Here is a 13,449-nt window from a genome sequence, read left to right as displayed (position 1 = left end):
CCAAAAATGTCTTGAGACATTACAAGGAAAGCCTACAAATACTTAATTTAACTACGTATACATCAGATGTATTTTGCTACTCATTTTAGTTGGAATACAATCAGATTACAAAAGCAGCTTACTAACATAGCTCCCTGATAAGGGATTGAAATTTGAGGCTGAGTGATCTACTTTAACTTTTACCCAAGGGCACTCAAGATTTTCTTCCCCAGCTGAAAACTTCATAGCAAAACAGGAGCATCTTGACTGGGGCTATATCTAAGTCTATTGGAAATAAAGGAGTCTGCAAGCTTCACCCTACACACCTTTGCCCCCACCTCCAGCAGGGCATGAAGACTGTTGGGACCACCTACCCATACAATGTTCTGGTTAATACAGAAATCTGTCATCTCCTGGATTGTGTGTCTATTTTAAAGTTGACAACAGTGAGTCACATAGACTCCAAGAGTAGCACATAGCTCATACTTCCCTCAGTTTCTCTATCACCTGCATGCTCTGAAACGAAGGTTGTGCATTTGGAAAAGATCAGTGCCTTCCCAAACATAGGCTCCACGCAAAGAGTTACATACTAGTCTGAACTTGATCCTTACTGAATAGAATCACTTCCTTTTTTTTTCCCAAGGGGACCCATCTCCTAAGTCCTACTTTTTCTCCCCAATCTGAGCATTTCAGTTATTTTAATTTGTTCTTAAAAATGTTACCACCATTCCACCCTTGCTGAATGGTCAGCTTTCTGGTGCACCATAGGTAGAATAAACAAACAAGCATAGCCATCCACTGTCCTTTAACAATTACTAGAAGCCAAAGTAAGGAAGAAAAACAGTTTTTTGCTTCAGCTGTACGTACTGTGAATTACTCCTATTATACAAATGTTGACTAAAGTTGTAAGTTGGGAAAATAACATTCTTCCTTTCCAAAGGAAGAATTTCAACCACAGGGATGGGATGGGCATGTCCAGATAGCATCCTGCTAAAGTGAATTCTGTACCATGACTGTAAAGTGTTTGAAATATTTCTTGCTAATGAGCGTACATAATTCATGCTCTATAAAAGGCATTTCCTAGATGCTACAGGATCTATGAAGATTTCGTTCTTTGAAATGAGTCTTTTTTTTTTTTTTGAACTCGTGGGAGAAGTCTACTCAGAAATTCAAACTGGAACAGCTTGCTAACATTCAGAGAAGGAGAGGTCATTGACCAGAAGGGGAATTCAGAGAAGAATCTCCCAAAAGTCAAGCTGACATCTTTTGCTCATCTAGCAAATTTTCAAAGTAAGTGCCATTAGTAATCTAACTGAGAATACCTTGGAAAGACTTAGGTTAAGAGGAAAAAAAAAACCCCAAACAAAAAACCAAACCCACAGAAATAGTTTTAGCAGCTGAGAAACTTATTTTTAACAATTTAAGAATATTGGAAACAAAAGTCTTCTAGGTAATCAGCATCTCAAGCCTCTCTAGATATTTCCCAACAATAATTTCTGAGTAGTATTTGAGTAATTGTCATAACATGTAGTTAGTTGTGTTTTCTAGTTTTAGCTTTCTGTTCTACAGTTTTTCAAAAGCTATGAGGTATTAAAGCATATATGTTAATGTGTTAAGAAACATGTAGTTCAGGAGACAGACTAGAACTGCTTTTTGAGTGTAAGCTATTCCCACTGCTACGAGGGCAAAAACTGTTGACCACCACAAATGAAGCTCTATAGAGAAACGTGAATAGCCATTGTTGGATTATATGCATTCTTTACAAACAGCAATTTACCTGCTAGAGAAGGGATGCTGCCCAGCGAGGTCTCCATTCTGAAGATGGTAATCACTGAAGAAATCCGGACTCACCGCTCCATCAGGGGCTATTAGGCCATCTATAAAAACAAGAAAGCTACAGTGACCGTATGAAGGAGCATGACTTCATAGCAAGTGGGCAACATAACCTGTGCTGGTTTGGCTTAGGAATTCATTAGCAACTTGCAATATTTCTGGAAAGAGTGTCAAGCAGCAGTAATACTGAAGAACAGCAACTTCAATTACAAAAAAAACCCCACAACCTTATTGGAACTCCAAGTAGCTCAGCCTACTGCCCTGAAAAAAACTGTACCAAAGAAATATTTTCTTACTCCTCTTCTTCCTCAGGCCCATAAAGGTTATATCAAGACCCATCTTGTCTGCCCTGTCATGAAAGTGAGCCCAGAGAAAAAGTAATGAGAAGGGTCAAACATTAATCTGGGCCAGCAGCATAAAAGCAAAAAAGCAGCAAAGGTCTTAATTGTTCAGACTCTACCCTTCACCACTGTATCACTTAAAACTGGTTAAGAAAAACAGGTAAGCCACTTCAAACCTATTTCTTTCACCTCCCGCATATTTTAATGTCTTCTAGCTATTTCCTAAACAGAGTGGTCTTTCCACACAATACCCACTCAAGGACACAGGTTACAGTTTTCTTTTGCTTCCTTTATATTAAAACACTGGCATATGAAGATGCAGACATCTGTAAAGCCAGTAGCAGTATTCCTTAAAGGCTTCACAGTCTCTACTTGCTTTATAAGGAAGAGAAGTATAACAGGGGCTATCATTTTCCCTCTGTTACATCAGTGTAAATCCAGAGTATCTTTGAAGTAAAGTCAGTGAACTGAACCCAGATGAATGAGATCCTGGCTTAACTCTTTCCTGTTCCCATTCACAGAACAGATTTCTTGTTAATATTAAGGCCACAGTTCTTAGTTGGTAATTAGTATTAGGCTCTAATCAGATAAAACGATGTATTTCATTAAAACAGACCCTACATCAGTTTGTCTCCATTACTGTACGAAAACAATCCCAAACTTGCAGTGCAGAAAGCTTCCCAATAAAAACAGGGCAGAAACAGGTACATTCAAGGCTGATACTTTCATAGTTTAACAGACAAGAGAGATTCCTAATGACTAGGAAGTTACAAATGCCATTCCACTTTAAAGACAGAGAGATAAGATCCAGGGAGTCACAGGCCACTTAGCTTAACCTCTGTGGTTTCAAAACTACTAAAACTGCCTGTGCAGGAAGCAGTGGAAAGTTACTTACAGACACAAGGGCTTAGAGATGACGACTCAGGCATTCAAACAAATCTCCTGGTGCTTTATGAATTTACCTGATGCTTTTTGAAGATAATATAGTGACAAATGATAAAAGGAATAGAATTGACATATCTAGATTTCTAACAGATATTAGATGAGGTGCTACAGAGATTCATTTAGAAGATAATACCTCATGGGAAAGTGACTGAATACAATGCAACAGATTGTAAGTGAAAAATGCTAGCCACGATGATAGTACATTTTAGCAGCATAAAATAGCTGTGCATGGTGATATTCTAATTGTATACATGTGTATACAGTATGTGAAAGAGTATTACTTGACAAGCAAATAATCTCACACAAATCAATATTACTGTCCTTCAGCATGTTCAGCTAGACATGAGTGCTCTGTGATATCATATGGACGGCAAGTGACCAAAGAACAGGAAGGAAAGTTGAAATGACTATTATTAACACTTGTGCCAGCTTCTATCTTACCACCTATTCTTTATTTTTCACAGAAGAGAAACGAGGGGGAACATTAACCTGCAGCACTTCAGATCAAAAACAATCAATTTAAATGGCTATGTATTTTAAACAGTCAGGTTTGGTTAAAACTTATTTGAAAGGAGAGAGACTTAACAATAACATCTATCTTTATATTAATAAAGAAAGCACTACATTTTAACTCTGAGGCTAGAGCTACCACTACTTAAAGTGTCTTCAATCAAGAGTGCTAACATTCAAACCATAACACTCAGTTATGATTCATGAATTTATAGGAAAATGAAAGCACATGCATAGCATCAGCTCTATATAATATGATTACACAGTGCAAGGACATCTGTTGTTATGTACATTTCAACATAAATTAGGGTTATGTACTTTCAGAGCAAGAAAGACACTGAGCTCATGAAGGTAACTTCAGAGACTCTACTAAGTTTTTCATGTAGGTTTAAATTACTACACAAGAGAAATGGTGTATCATTGCAATAAGGAACTCATCTTGACATCAGAGAACTCCAGAACTATAATGGCTGAGGGAAGATTTGTACATCAGGCATCAGCGCAGGCAATTTCTAAAATTATAAACTGAAATACAAACATTTAATTTCTGACTGCACAAAGATTTGCATTTTTGTTATTTTTTGACCAAGTAACACTCTGTCCTTGGGAAAACCAAATGCCTAGTCCAATTGGTACAATAATCCGTAGCCTTTTCAAAAGGAATATTATGTCCCCTCTGGGCACATCTCAAAAGTATAAATCTAGCAGACTTCAGAAGCACGCCATTACGGGCACTTGTCAGAAGGAACCCGAGAAGTGAATCTGTATTTTTAACATAATCACCTACTCTTATACCTTTAAAAACAAAAGCACTTTTCAAACGTCTGCAGAACATATCATTGGAAATCTGCCTCTCCTTCCTGGTCAAATATCAATTCCAACACAAAAATCTTTGCTTAAATAACATTAAGCCTGTAAGATAAATGATTAAAAGCCAGGAAATTCAGTGTTACTGGTGCCACTCCATCTCTAGCTCACACTATTGGGAAAAGAAATGGCCCTATGGAATAAGCAAAGATTTATTATTAAGACCTGTAAAGGGGAGACTACATCAGGCAGGCTGGCACATCTTTAACTTTGGAAGCCCAAAGAAGACTTGATATAATAAAAGACCCTGGTACTGTACAACATGTGGCTCACGCTGCTAACTTTGTAGGTCTAGTAGAGCAAAAGAAAGCTACAGGATTCAGAAGGGAAAAACAGGAAAAAACATATCACTAAAAAGGCAGGTTGCTATGGCTGACATATGTATTCAAAAGTAGAAGAAAAAGAATCCTTAAGTTCTGATATCCTTTGAGAATAATTTTTGAAATGCTACTGAGATCTTGCACAATTATTTTCTCACAGCAACTATAAGTAAAGCTTATGGGGTTTAGTGGTTTTGTTTTTCTTATTACTATTTGTGCAAATTCGTCCAGAGTCATAGAGTTTTGTGACTCATGCTTCTAAGCAAAGGACTGGACACTTAAGTGGAAAATAAAAAACCACAGACTCAAACCCAGCAATTAAAAAAAAATTTAAAAATCCATGCGCACACAGTCATCCAGGAGTTTGAAAAGGATATAACGCCACAAGTTTGAGAGCATAAGCCAACTCCTAGTTATGAAAAGTTATGAAGACATTTATCCAGTGGGCAGATTATTTCTTGATTGTCTCCTGCAGAGTTTTTTGAACCTTCCTCTGAAACAGCTGGCAATATTGGACTAGATACATCAGTGTCTTAATCCAGTATGGTAACCTCTATTTTCTTAGTAACTACAAAATCTCTACAGCCGGAAAGAGACAGAGCAGATTCCAACTGAGATTCTTCCAGAACTGTGCCATTATGCACTACCAATAGCATTAAGCAAAATAAGAAATGTCTTTTTTCTTTAGAAAATGGATTAGGGTTAATCAAGAACATGACTTCTTAAGAATAATTTCGCATTTTTTTTTAACTTCTTCAAATTGTCAAGTAATAAAACTTTTTCATATCAGGAACTAAAAAAAAAAAAGTATTTACGGAAGAGATTCATCTGCTTCCCTAGATATGTGACAGCAAAAATCATACAAACAGATTAGCTGAAAGTCTCAGAATGATTGCCTTTGCTAAGGAACCCAGAAGTTTGATGTGGCTTAAGTCTTTCATCAAGATCTGCAATAAAAATTCCATAACAGAACTAACACATGAGGCAGAACAAAATTCAGTATCAAATCCCATAGCTGTGAATTTAACAGAGATGAGAAAAGGTTTGTGTTTGTAAAGCAAACAAGCTATGGACACAAGAAATAGGTGTGAAGAACAAGGCTGGGCCACCTTTATTCAAATCAGTCACCACGGTCCATTAGCTCTCCGAGACGAGTCTACTCATCTTTCTGAAGACCTGTAACACTTCTTAAGACCATGGATATACAGTACTCCATCCATCATTAACATCCTAACAAGGACAAGCCCACTCCTGGCTAGTATGCATCAGTGCTGTTCCCAGTGACACAAAAGGGGAGCTGTCTTGCAGGTTTGAGTCAGGGGATTCTCTCTACAGCCCCAGGTCAAGCTCCCGTTCCAAATACGGAGGTGGCAATCCCAATGCTGAATACTAACACATCCCACCTTACCTGCATTGTAGTAGAGGTCAGGTCTCTCCAGAATATCCCCTTCATGGATGTAGGGCTCAATACGATCATCACCATACAGATACTGCTCACTGTCATCCATCTGCCGGCTCTCCACCATCTCCAGCCACTGAGAGTTGTGCCATCGAAATTTTTCGCTCTGGATTTTTTTAGCCCATTCCTCATCATATTCCTATTAAAAATCACCACACAGTATTTTAAGATGAGACAAAGCTGTTTGGTTTAACAGGAAATAGTAGAGGAATTTAACATCAGTGAAAGATGTAAGTTTCAGGGCTCAGTGACATACCCTCTAGTCAGTTTGCAGAGTACTTTGAGCAAATAATGATTTTGCAAGCACTAGGCATTATTCTGGTTTTGTACATGCGGCAATACAATCTTCCCTTCATGGTTTGTAACTTTACACCATCCAGAAAAAGATTCCTGCTTTGAGCAGGGAAGTTCCATCATCACAGTCTCCTCATTTGGTTTATCAAGAGCAGCCAATTACTGCCAATTTTCATGAGGATTTCAGTAATTAATTACTAACACTGGCCAAATACCCTGTACATCCTTGTTAGATGACCATTCACTAAGACAACTCATTATTAGAAAATACAACAACAAAAGGTTGTAATAAAACCAATAAATCTTTATTTTCTTTCATGACCTCCAATAAAATGGGATTTAATTTTCAAATTCTTGTCAAATTTTATAATGGCTATGGTTAATATTGAATACCCACAAAAAATGGTATACGTTGGTAATAACGAGGATATTGGACTCCAAGATACAAAACTAAAATCTGAGAGGAACTTCTCCAGAAAGCTAAAGAAAACAGGATATAGGTTCCAGCCACTATGGAAACAAGATGTAGGCATGAAATTTCAATCTGGATTACAGCCTAATTGCACTCAAGTGATGTGATATTCAATATAAAGGAGCATCAGAAGGAAGTGACAAAGCCTATGGTCACTGCAATCAGTTGTTTAGAAGGCTCTTCTAAACAGACCAGACTATGTGAGCCGTTGATTACCACTGAGGGAATGCAAACTTGTGGATAATACTCAGTTTCTCAATATTACTGGAAAGACAGGGCACAGCTAACTATAGGAAACTCATCAATATATAAAATCTGCAGATGTTATCAATTTGGGAAGATTTACAAATAATGCACCATGGTTAGTACTTTTTTAATCAAAGGATTGTGAACAAGAATAACATTCATGACTGAAGTGTTTTGACTTGTGGGAAGAAATATCCCTGTGAAACAGGTCCCACTTCACTGTCACCTAACTATAAAGGAGATAAAAATTGAAAATCATTTCTTAACTCTCACAATGGTCAACACATGCTTTAGACAGACTTCCCTCAGAGATCTAGTTGCAGTAGTTTGAGGTTTTTAAAATGTTTTACTTAGCCCTGAAGGGGATGAAGAGTATTCATGCAGTTAGCAACAATGCCGTGGCTGCAGAAGTGGTAATTTCTTAAACCGCTCCAGCTAGACATGCAAAAGTAGATCTGTCTATAACCAGAGGTCAAAAAATAGCAGTGAGGTCAGAATAAGTTGGCTTAGTAGCTCAGGTTAAACTTCTGAAACCCCTATACACTGAATTTGAGCTTTTAAACTGACTTAATATTCATCCTATCTTGTCTTCACTGCTATTAACCTGACATAGGTTACACATTCTCTACCCCATGTCTCTTCCACCCTTCTGACTGGTTGATAACACAAAAACCAGTTGGCTCTGTCATTCTGGCAGAGGCTCCACCGACATCGCTGACGAGTATCTAAAACATCCAAGATTTCACGGGAATCACATTGTATTGTGCAACCACAAACCCTTATTCTGTGGCAGTGGGTTTTTAAACTTTGTTTTACTTGGACAAAATGGCAAGTTTGTTTCTCTTAGCTTAAAGCAGAATGTAAACTTCCTTTTGATGGTACATCCACACAAGTACCTGCAAGATTTAGGGTGCCCAGTCTGTGACTTTATTCTAAATGTCTCCAATTCCCCCTCTGATCAACACTAATTACTAGACCTTTCTAATTCCCCTCTGCACCATCCCAGCACACAAGCAGTCCTGTTCAAAACCTGGTCTCCTGCATAACTTCAATACATGGAGCAGGTATCCCCTGCAGAATCTATAGATTTTCTCAGTGCCTAGCGGCCTCAAGCAGAATTCCAGCTTTCTATGAGCCATACGGTAATGCAACAACCTTAGGGAAGGAGAAAGAAAAAAAACAAACCACCAAAAAACAACACCCCACCCCCATGCCTCACACTGTTTGGAAAAAGAACAGCTCATGCTATTTCTACCTCTCAATCTCCCCCTCCCATTTACACTATCTGTTAAAAGGAAAGGCTAGAAATACCAGTTCAAAACAAGAGTTCCCCTGGAAAAAGCAAACTCATCACTCAGATTTATAAAATGACCCATAAAAAAAAAAAAAAAAGAAAGGGCATGACTCAAGGGCAACATCTGACCAGCATCTTGGAAACATCTCCTTTGCTACATTGCTGGAGCTAAACTGTGGGCTATCTTATGTCAGCTCCAGCAGTTGTGAATTACTTACAAGTTTTAAAGAAACATCTTACAACTGCCAGAAATCATACTGCAGTCTTATGAGAACTGCAATCATGATTTCTGGGAATAAAGCAGCAAGGGAAAATAAATTTAACAAACAGCAAATTAGACAAAACCTGTGGGAAAGCTGAATCCCTTTTACATTGCCGTGTTTACCTTTAAAAGTTCTCAAAAGTAAAAAGGCCAGCAGCTAAATTACCTAATTCACATTTACCATTAATAAATTTTGAAAACATTTTAATCTTCCCAAAGTTACAACCCCAAATGAATCCCACTCGCCCGACATCGCTGTTCCATTCCACACCACTGTCTGAACATACTGAACATCTGTCACAAACAGACAAGAACTTCGTATATCCTTCTAAAAGAAAAAAATGAGTTAAAATTTCTCAGATCCTAACTGATTTTTTTTTTTCTTAGACCATGACAACAGGGCAGAATTCTACATTTGCCAGCCTATATTAAGAGGCTTAAAAAACTCCCAGGTATTTTACCTCAATCATTGCATCTAAATTTTGGAAAACCAGATTAGCAACTGAATGGCAAACGAGGCACTGTAAGATCAACCATATCTGCACATTACTTAAAAAAATCACCAGTTAGGGGATCAAGCAGTTTGGCTACTTTGTTATATTTGTACTTTGCATTTCACTATGAATGAGGAACAAGAACAAAGAAGTGACCACAGATCAATGATCGGTTTTGTCAAGAGTCTCATTCTGGCAGCAATCCTAGAAAAGGATGATTTGCAGTAATCTAGAACAATTTACATAACCTCCGCACAAAAAAAGTTCATTTAAGTACTGCTAGATCAGGAATATGTCTGTAGATTTTCCACAGAAATGTGTAGAAACACCACTGGTTAAATGATTAATGGAATAACATCAGAATGGAAGAAAAGCTGTAAATACAGGACTACAGCCAAAAGGCACAAAGAAACCAAATTAAAGAAGCTTAGAGCAAAACAGTTCCCTAAACCACAGCAAGTCTTCCAGTAATTATATTTTGAGCTATTAAAAAAACCCCTTTTTTTGTTGTGAGTTTTTTGTTTTCAGTTGGGTTTTGGTTTTGTTTTTTAAACACATGAAGCACACTTTCCTTACTAAGGAATTCCTGCAAAAATGAAACCAGAAAGCTAACCATGATGGAGATACAAACACAGCTTTGTGCCCTCCAGTCCTTTTAAACGTTAGGCTACTAGAAAAGCGGCGGGTGGGGGAATGAGAAGATGGGCAGAACATGCCTATTCTCCAATGCCTTGCCCTTCCCCTCCCGCCCCCCAATATTGCATGTTCAGAAACATAAAAGGAGGAATCCCGAAGGTTGATTTTATTCTCTTTGGAGTTCCCTGACATCACTGTTTTTAACATTCGGTTTCCATAAATCCAGAAGTGTCATAGAAGATGTATGGTTTGACTCTGTGAGGAATGTGCCATCCTTTTTGAAGTTCTACTTCCAACTTTGTTTACTACTGAACCATTGAAATATTATGAAGCGTTAACTGGCCTATTATCAGAGCATGTCTGTTCCCTATCAGGGGTCCCCTTTGTCACTGGCTTCCGTCACACCTTGTATCTGATTAACACACTATAGGATAACATAGAGCTACACAGATCTGCTTTGTGTTCTCTCAAAGCTGATGAAAAACAGATTTTCCTTTTCACTTTAATGTGGTTGCCCTTTAATTGGGTCTGTAATAGGGTTCATTTGATGTGATTCCTCATACTGCTATACAGTAAGTAAAATGCTCATTAGGTTCAAGGCTATACTTGGTGATATGTTACATTCTTCATTATTCAACCATCCCTAAAACACACAGCTTACATGAAAGGTAAAGTTAACCATTTATTAAGGAAGAAAAGATTTATCTTGTCTAGCTATCCAAAAGTTAGGCATATCATTTGAACTATGTGCCTCTATAAACCAAGGAGAGAAACAGATGTTGTGGATCACCTTCTGCAGGTGCCTATGACACCTACCTTAGGGTAAGTACAACCAGAGGGCAATTCATTCACAGGCCAAAAAAAAAAAATCCTTCTGCAACTTACACCTGTGCAAGCCAGAGTCACTTCTTAACAATCAGGTTCATCACTAAATATATTCTGATGTGAAGCTATAGAAACCTGTGGTATGAAACTAATGGCAAGGCAGAGAAAAGAGTAAACGTTCATGCCCCCTAAATTTAAGTGCTTATGCAAAATACGCACCGTCAACAGGCTTCCTGTGTTGTCAATAGCTGAAGAAAGCACTATTTTTTTTCCTCCCTTTGGAGGAATGTAAGGTGTGTCATTGGCAAGCTATTATGAAAGTAACAGAGATCAGTGGTTTGGCTCACCTCCGTAGTCTTACAACTCCAAAGAGCAAGCACCAACGCTAGAAGGAAATCTGTCCAAGACAAGTTTATGTGAAGACAATAACAATCAGGACGTGCCTGTCCTATCTAATGCTGCCTGCAGCATAGCTGCTGTTCTAATCCAGGTAGAGCCTTTCCTGCTAAGTTCACAAAAAGCTACCAGCACCAAAGCAGCCTGATTGCAAATTTAACAACGCAGAAGTCGATCAGTGAAAACATCTGTCAACAGCCTGCAGCCTCACACCCTATCTGCTCTTCTGCACACCCCTCTGTATTCACAATTGTTACAGCATAACAGGGGAACAAGAGACGCCACTGAAAGGACGAGTCTTGACAAGCGAAGGGAGAACTTTTTTCCCCTGGAGTGACTACAGCACTCTTCATGGAAAGAGGACACCAAGCTGGAGTCAAAGGTTATCTATTTTCAGAGTACGCTGCCTATTCAAATAAAGCCCACACCAAATCCCTGTGGTCTGCTCTTCCTTGATTCTAAGAGAGCTGGCCAACATCTTGCACGGCTGGCCCCAAATCCCAGAGCACTGAGGGCTCACAGCACATTCCTGCTTCTTATGTGAAATTCCAGCATTCCCAACACAGAAGATTTGTGTCAGGGCACTTAGCTAACATGGAAAGATGCAAGCCGTTCATTAATGCAGCTTTCCAGATGAGGCAAACGTTATTTGACATTCATTACGAATACCTGGGGCAAAGAACAAGAGATGAAAACACACCTTAGGCATGAGGCCCTTCCTAAATCGCATGGACAACACTGTAGCTATCTAGAAGATGTTTTACTTCTGCGGGAAGCATAATGATCCACTTTTGATCATAAAAGAGATAAGATGGTACAGCAGGCCTGGATTCAAAGCTGTGTAAGAACGCTGACTAGGAAAATGGGGGGAAACAGAGAAGGGGGAAGTCTTGGACTACACAGTCCAAGGATCTGGTTATGGTTATTAAATATCCTTTGAATAAATGAGGAAAATCATTTATCTGCAATAAGACTAAGCTAGGATCAGAAAAAGAATGAGAAGCATGAGAGATTAATAACATCCCCTCAGCTCTTGATAATATTGTCAAAGTGAATAGGGAAAAAACCCCAACATCTCAAGCTGACATTTCTTTCCACAAGATTTGAGTTGCAGGTGTCCAGACTTTTGAGGCAGAGGAAAAGGGAACTTCATTTGCTTGAGATTCCTACACCAGCTGTTGATTCCAGCCTTTCTGCTGAGCCTGAAACCTGTCCCGCTTTAGGTGTACAAGTACACTAAACTAGCTGATTGCTGTCAAGAGTCGGCACATGACACAAGACTGATAATTTAGGAATGCTTCAACACAGACTTTCTTTTTGACAAAAGGGATATCTTGCATCTACCAGTGCAAAGCTGAGACTCCCCAGTACATACTATGCTAAAGCAGCACATCTGTTTCAGTTCATCAATGGCAGAGTCCGGCCAAGCTATATTAAACAAATCATCACTAGTGTAATATTTCCGTAATTTCTGTGACAATTACTTTACTACAGAAAGCATATCTCCCCTAAGGCTTATAAGGCATCTGATTTTCTTCAGTGTTATTTCAATCACACTGCATAGAGCTTATTGATGAGTGAAAGCAGCATTTGTCTCCCCAAGAAGAAATTACTTTCAAATCTCTATTTTCCAACATTTAGTTTCTGATTTCCATCATCAGAGGAACTAATCCTGTCAGCATGTATGGAACAACAAGACCGAAAACTTAAGCTTTTCTTGTTGGGGATTTAGGACAGATAAGAAGTTTCATCAATCTTGGAGACTACGTCTGTTCAGACACCTCAGAAGACACTGGTCATGCAAAATTGCCACACAACCAAACACCTTGGTGTCCACAGGCTGCTTCACCGTAGCCTCTGAACTGAATGGCAGAACACCTGTCAAGACTGAGGTTCTGATAACTTACTCTCTCATATTTTCTCCCATCACCATCTAGAATGTGTTACCTTTTTTACCTGTGATTTTTGGAACTGGGAAACAAAGTGCAACCAGCTTACAACACTGCCAAGAAAGGAATCAATTAGTAGTTCTGTTTTCCAGAAAAGACGACATATTGTGCTTCCTGTTCCCCACAGAGGCATGGTGTCAGTTATGGTTTGTGCAACTTAAAACCCAACAGCTAGATAATAAAACTAAAAAGACCTTTGCAGAAAGGGAATTCTCCTAACTTACCAGTGAACACCATTTTAAGTGTGGCACTGCTCCACAATCAAAGAAAAAAAACAATTTACCATCACACAAACTACTCTCAGTATGTGCTTGCTATCTTCTCCCC

The 13,449-nt window shown here is 38.7% G+C and overlaps 1 protein-coding gene across 2 annotated transcripts in view; it reads right to left on the bottom strand.

Moving 5' to 3' along the window:
• KIFAP3 (kinesin associated protein 3) overlaps positions 1-13,449 on the bottom strand; it is a 71,643-nt gene that overhangs the window by 17,808 nt on the left and 40,386 nt on the right. For both annotated transcript variants that reach the window (XM_075760322.1, XM_075760323.1), the window contains exons 18-19: positions 6,204-6,393; positions 1,757-1,856 (exon numbers count right to left, since the gene is read on the bottom strand). In XM_075760322.1, coding sequence (XP_075616437.1) covers positions 1,757-1,856; positions 6,204-6,393 — 290 coding nt within the window. The remainder of the gene's footprint in view (positions 1-1,756; positions 1,857-6,203; positions 6,394-13,449) is intronic.

This window comes from Balearica regulorum, chromosome 8 (assembly GCF_011004875.1).
Source record: "Balearica regulorum gibbericeps isolate bBalReg1 chromosome 8, bBalReg1.pri, whole genome shotgun sequence".
Lineage (NCBI taxonomy): Eukaryota > Metazoa > Chordata > Aves > Gruiformes > Gruidae > Balearica > Balearica regulorum.
The sequence above is the reverse complement of the archived record's forward strand: the minus strand, read 5'-3'. Positions and strand labels throughout refer to the sequence as shown.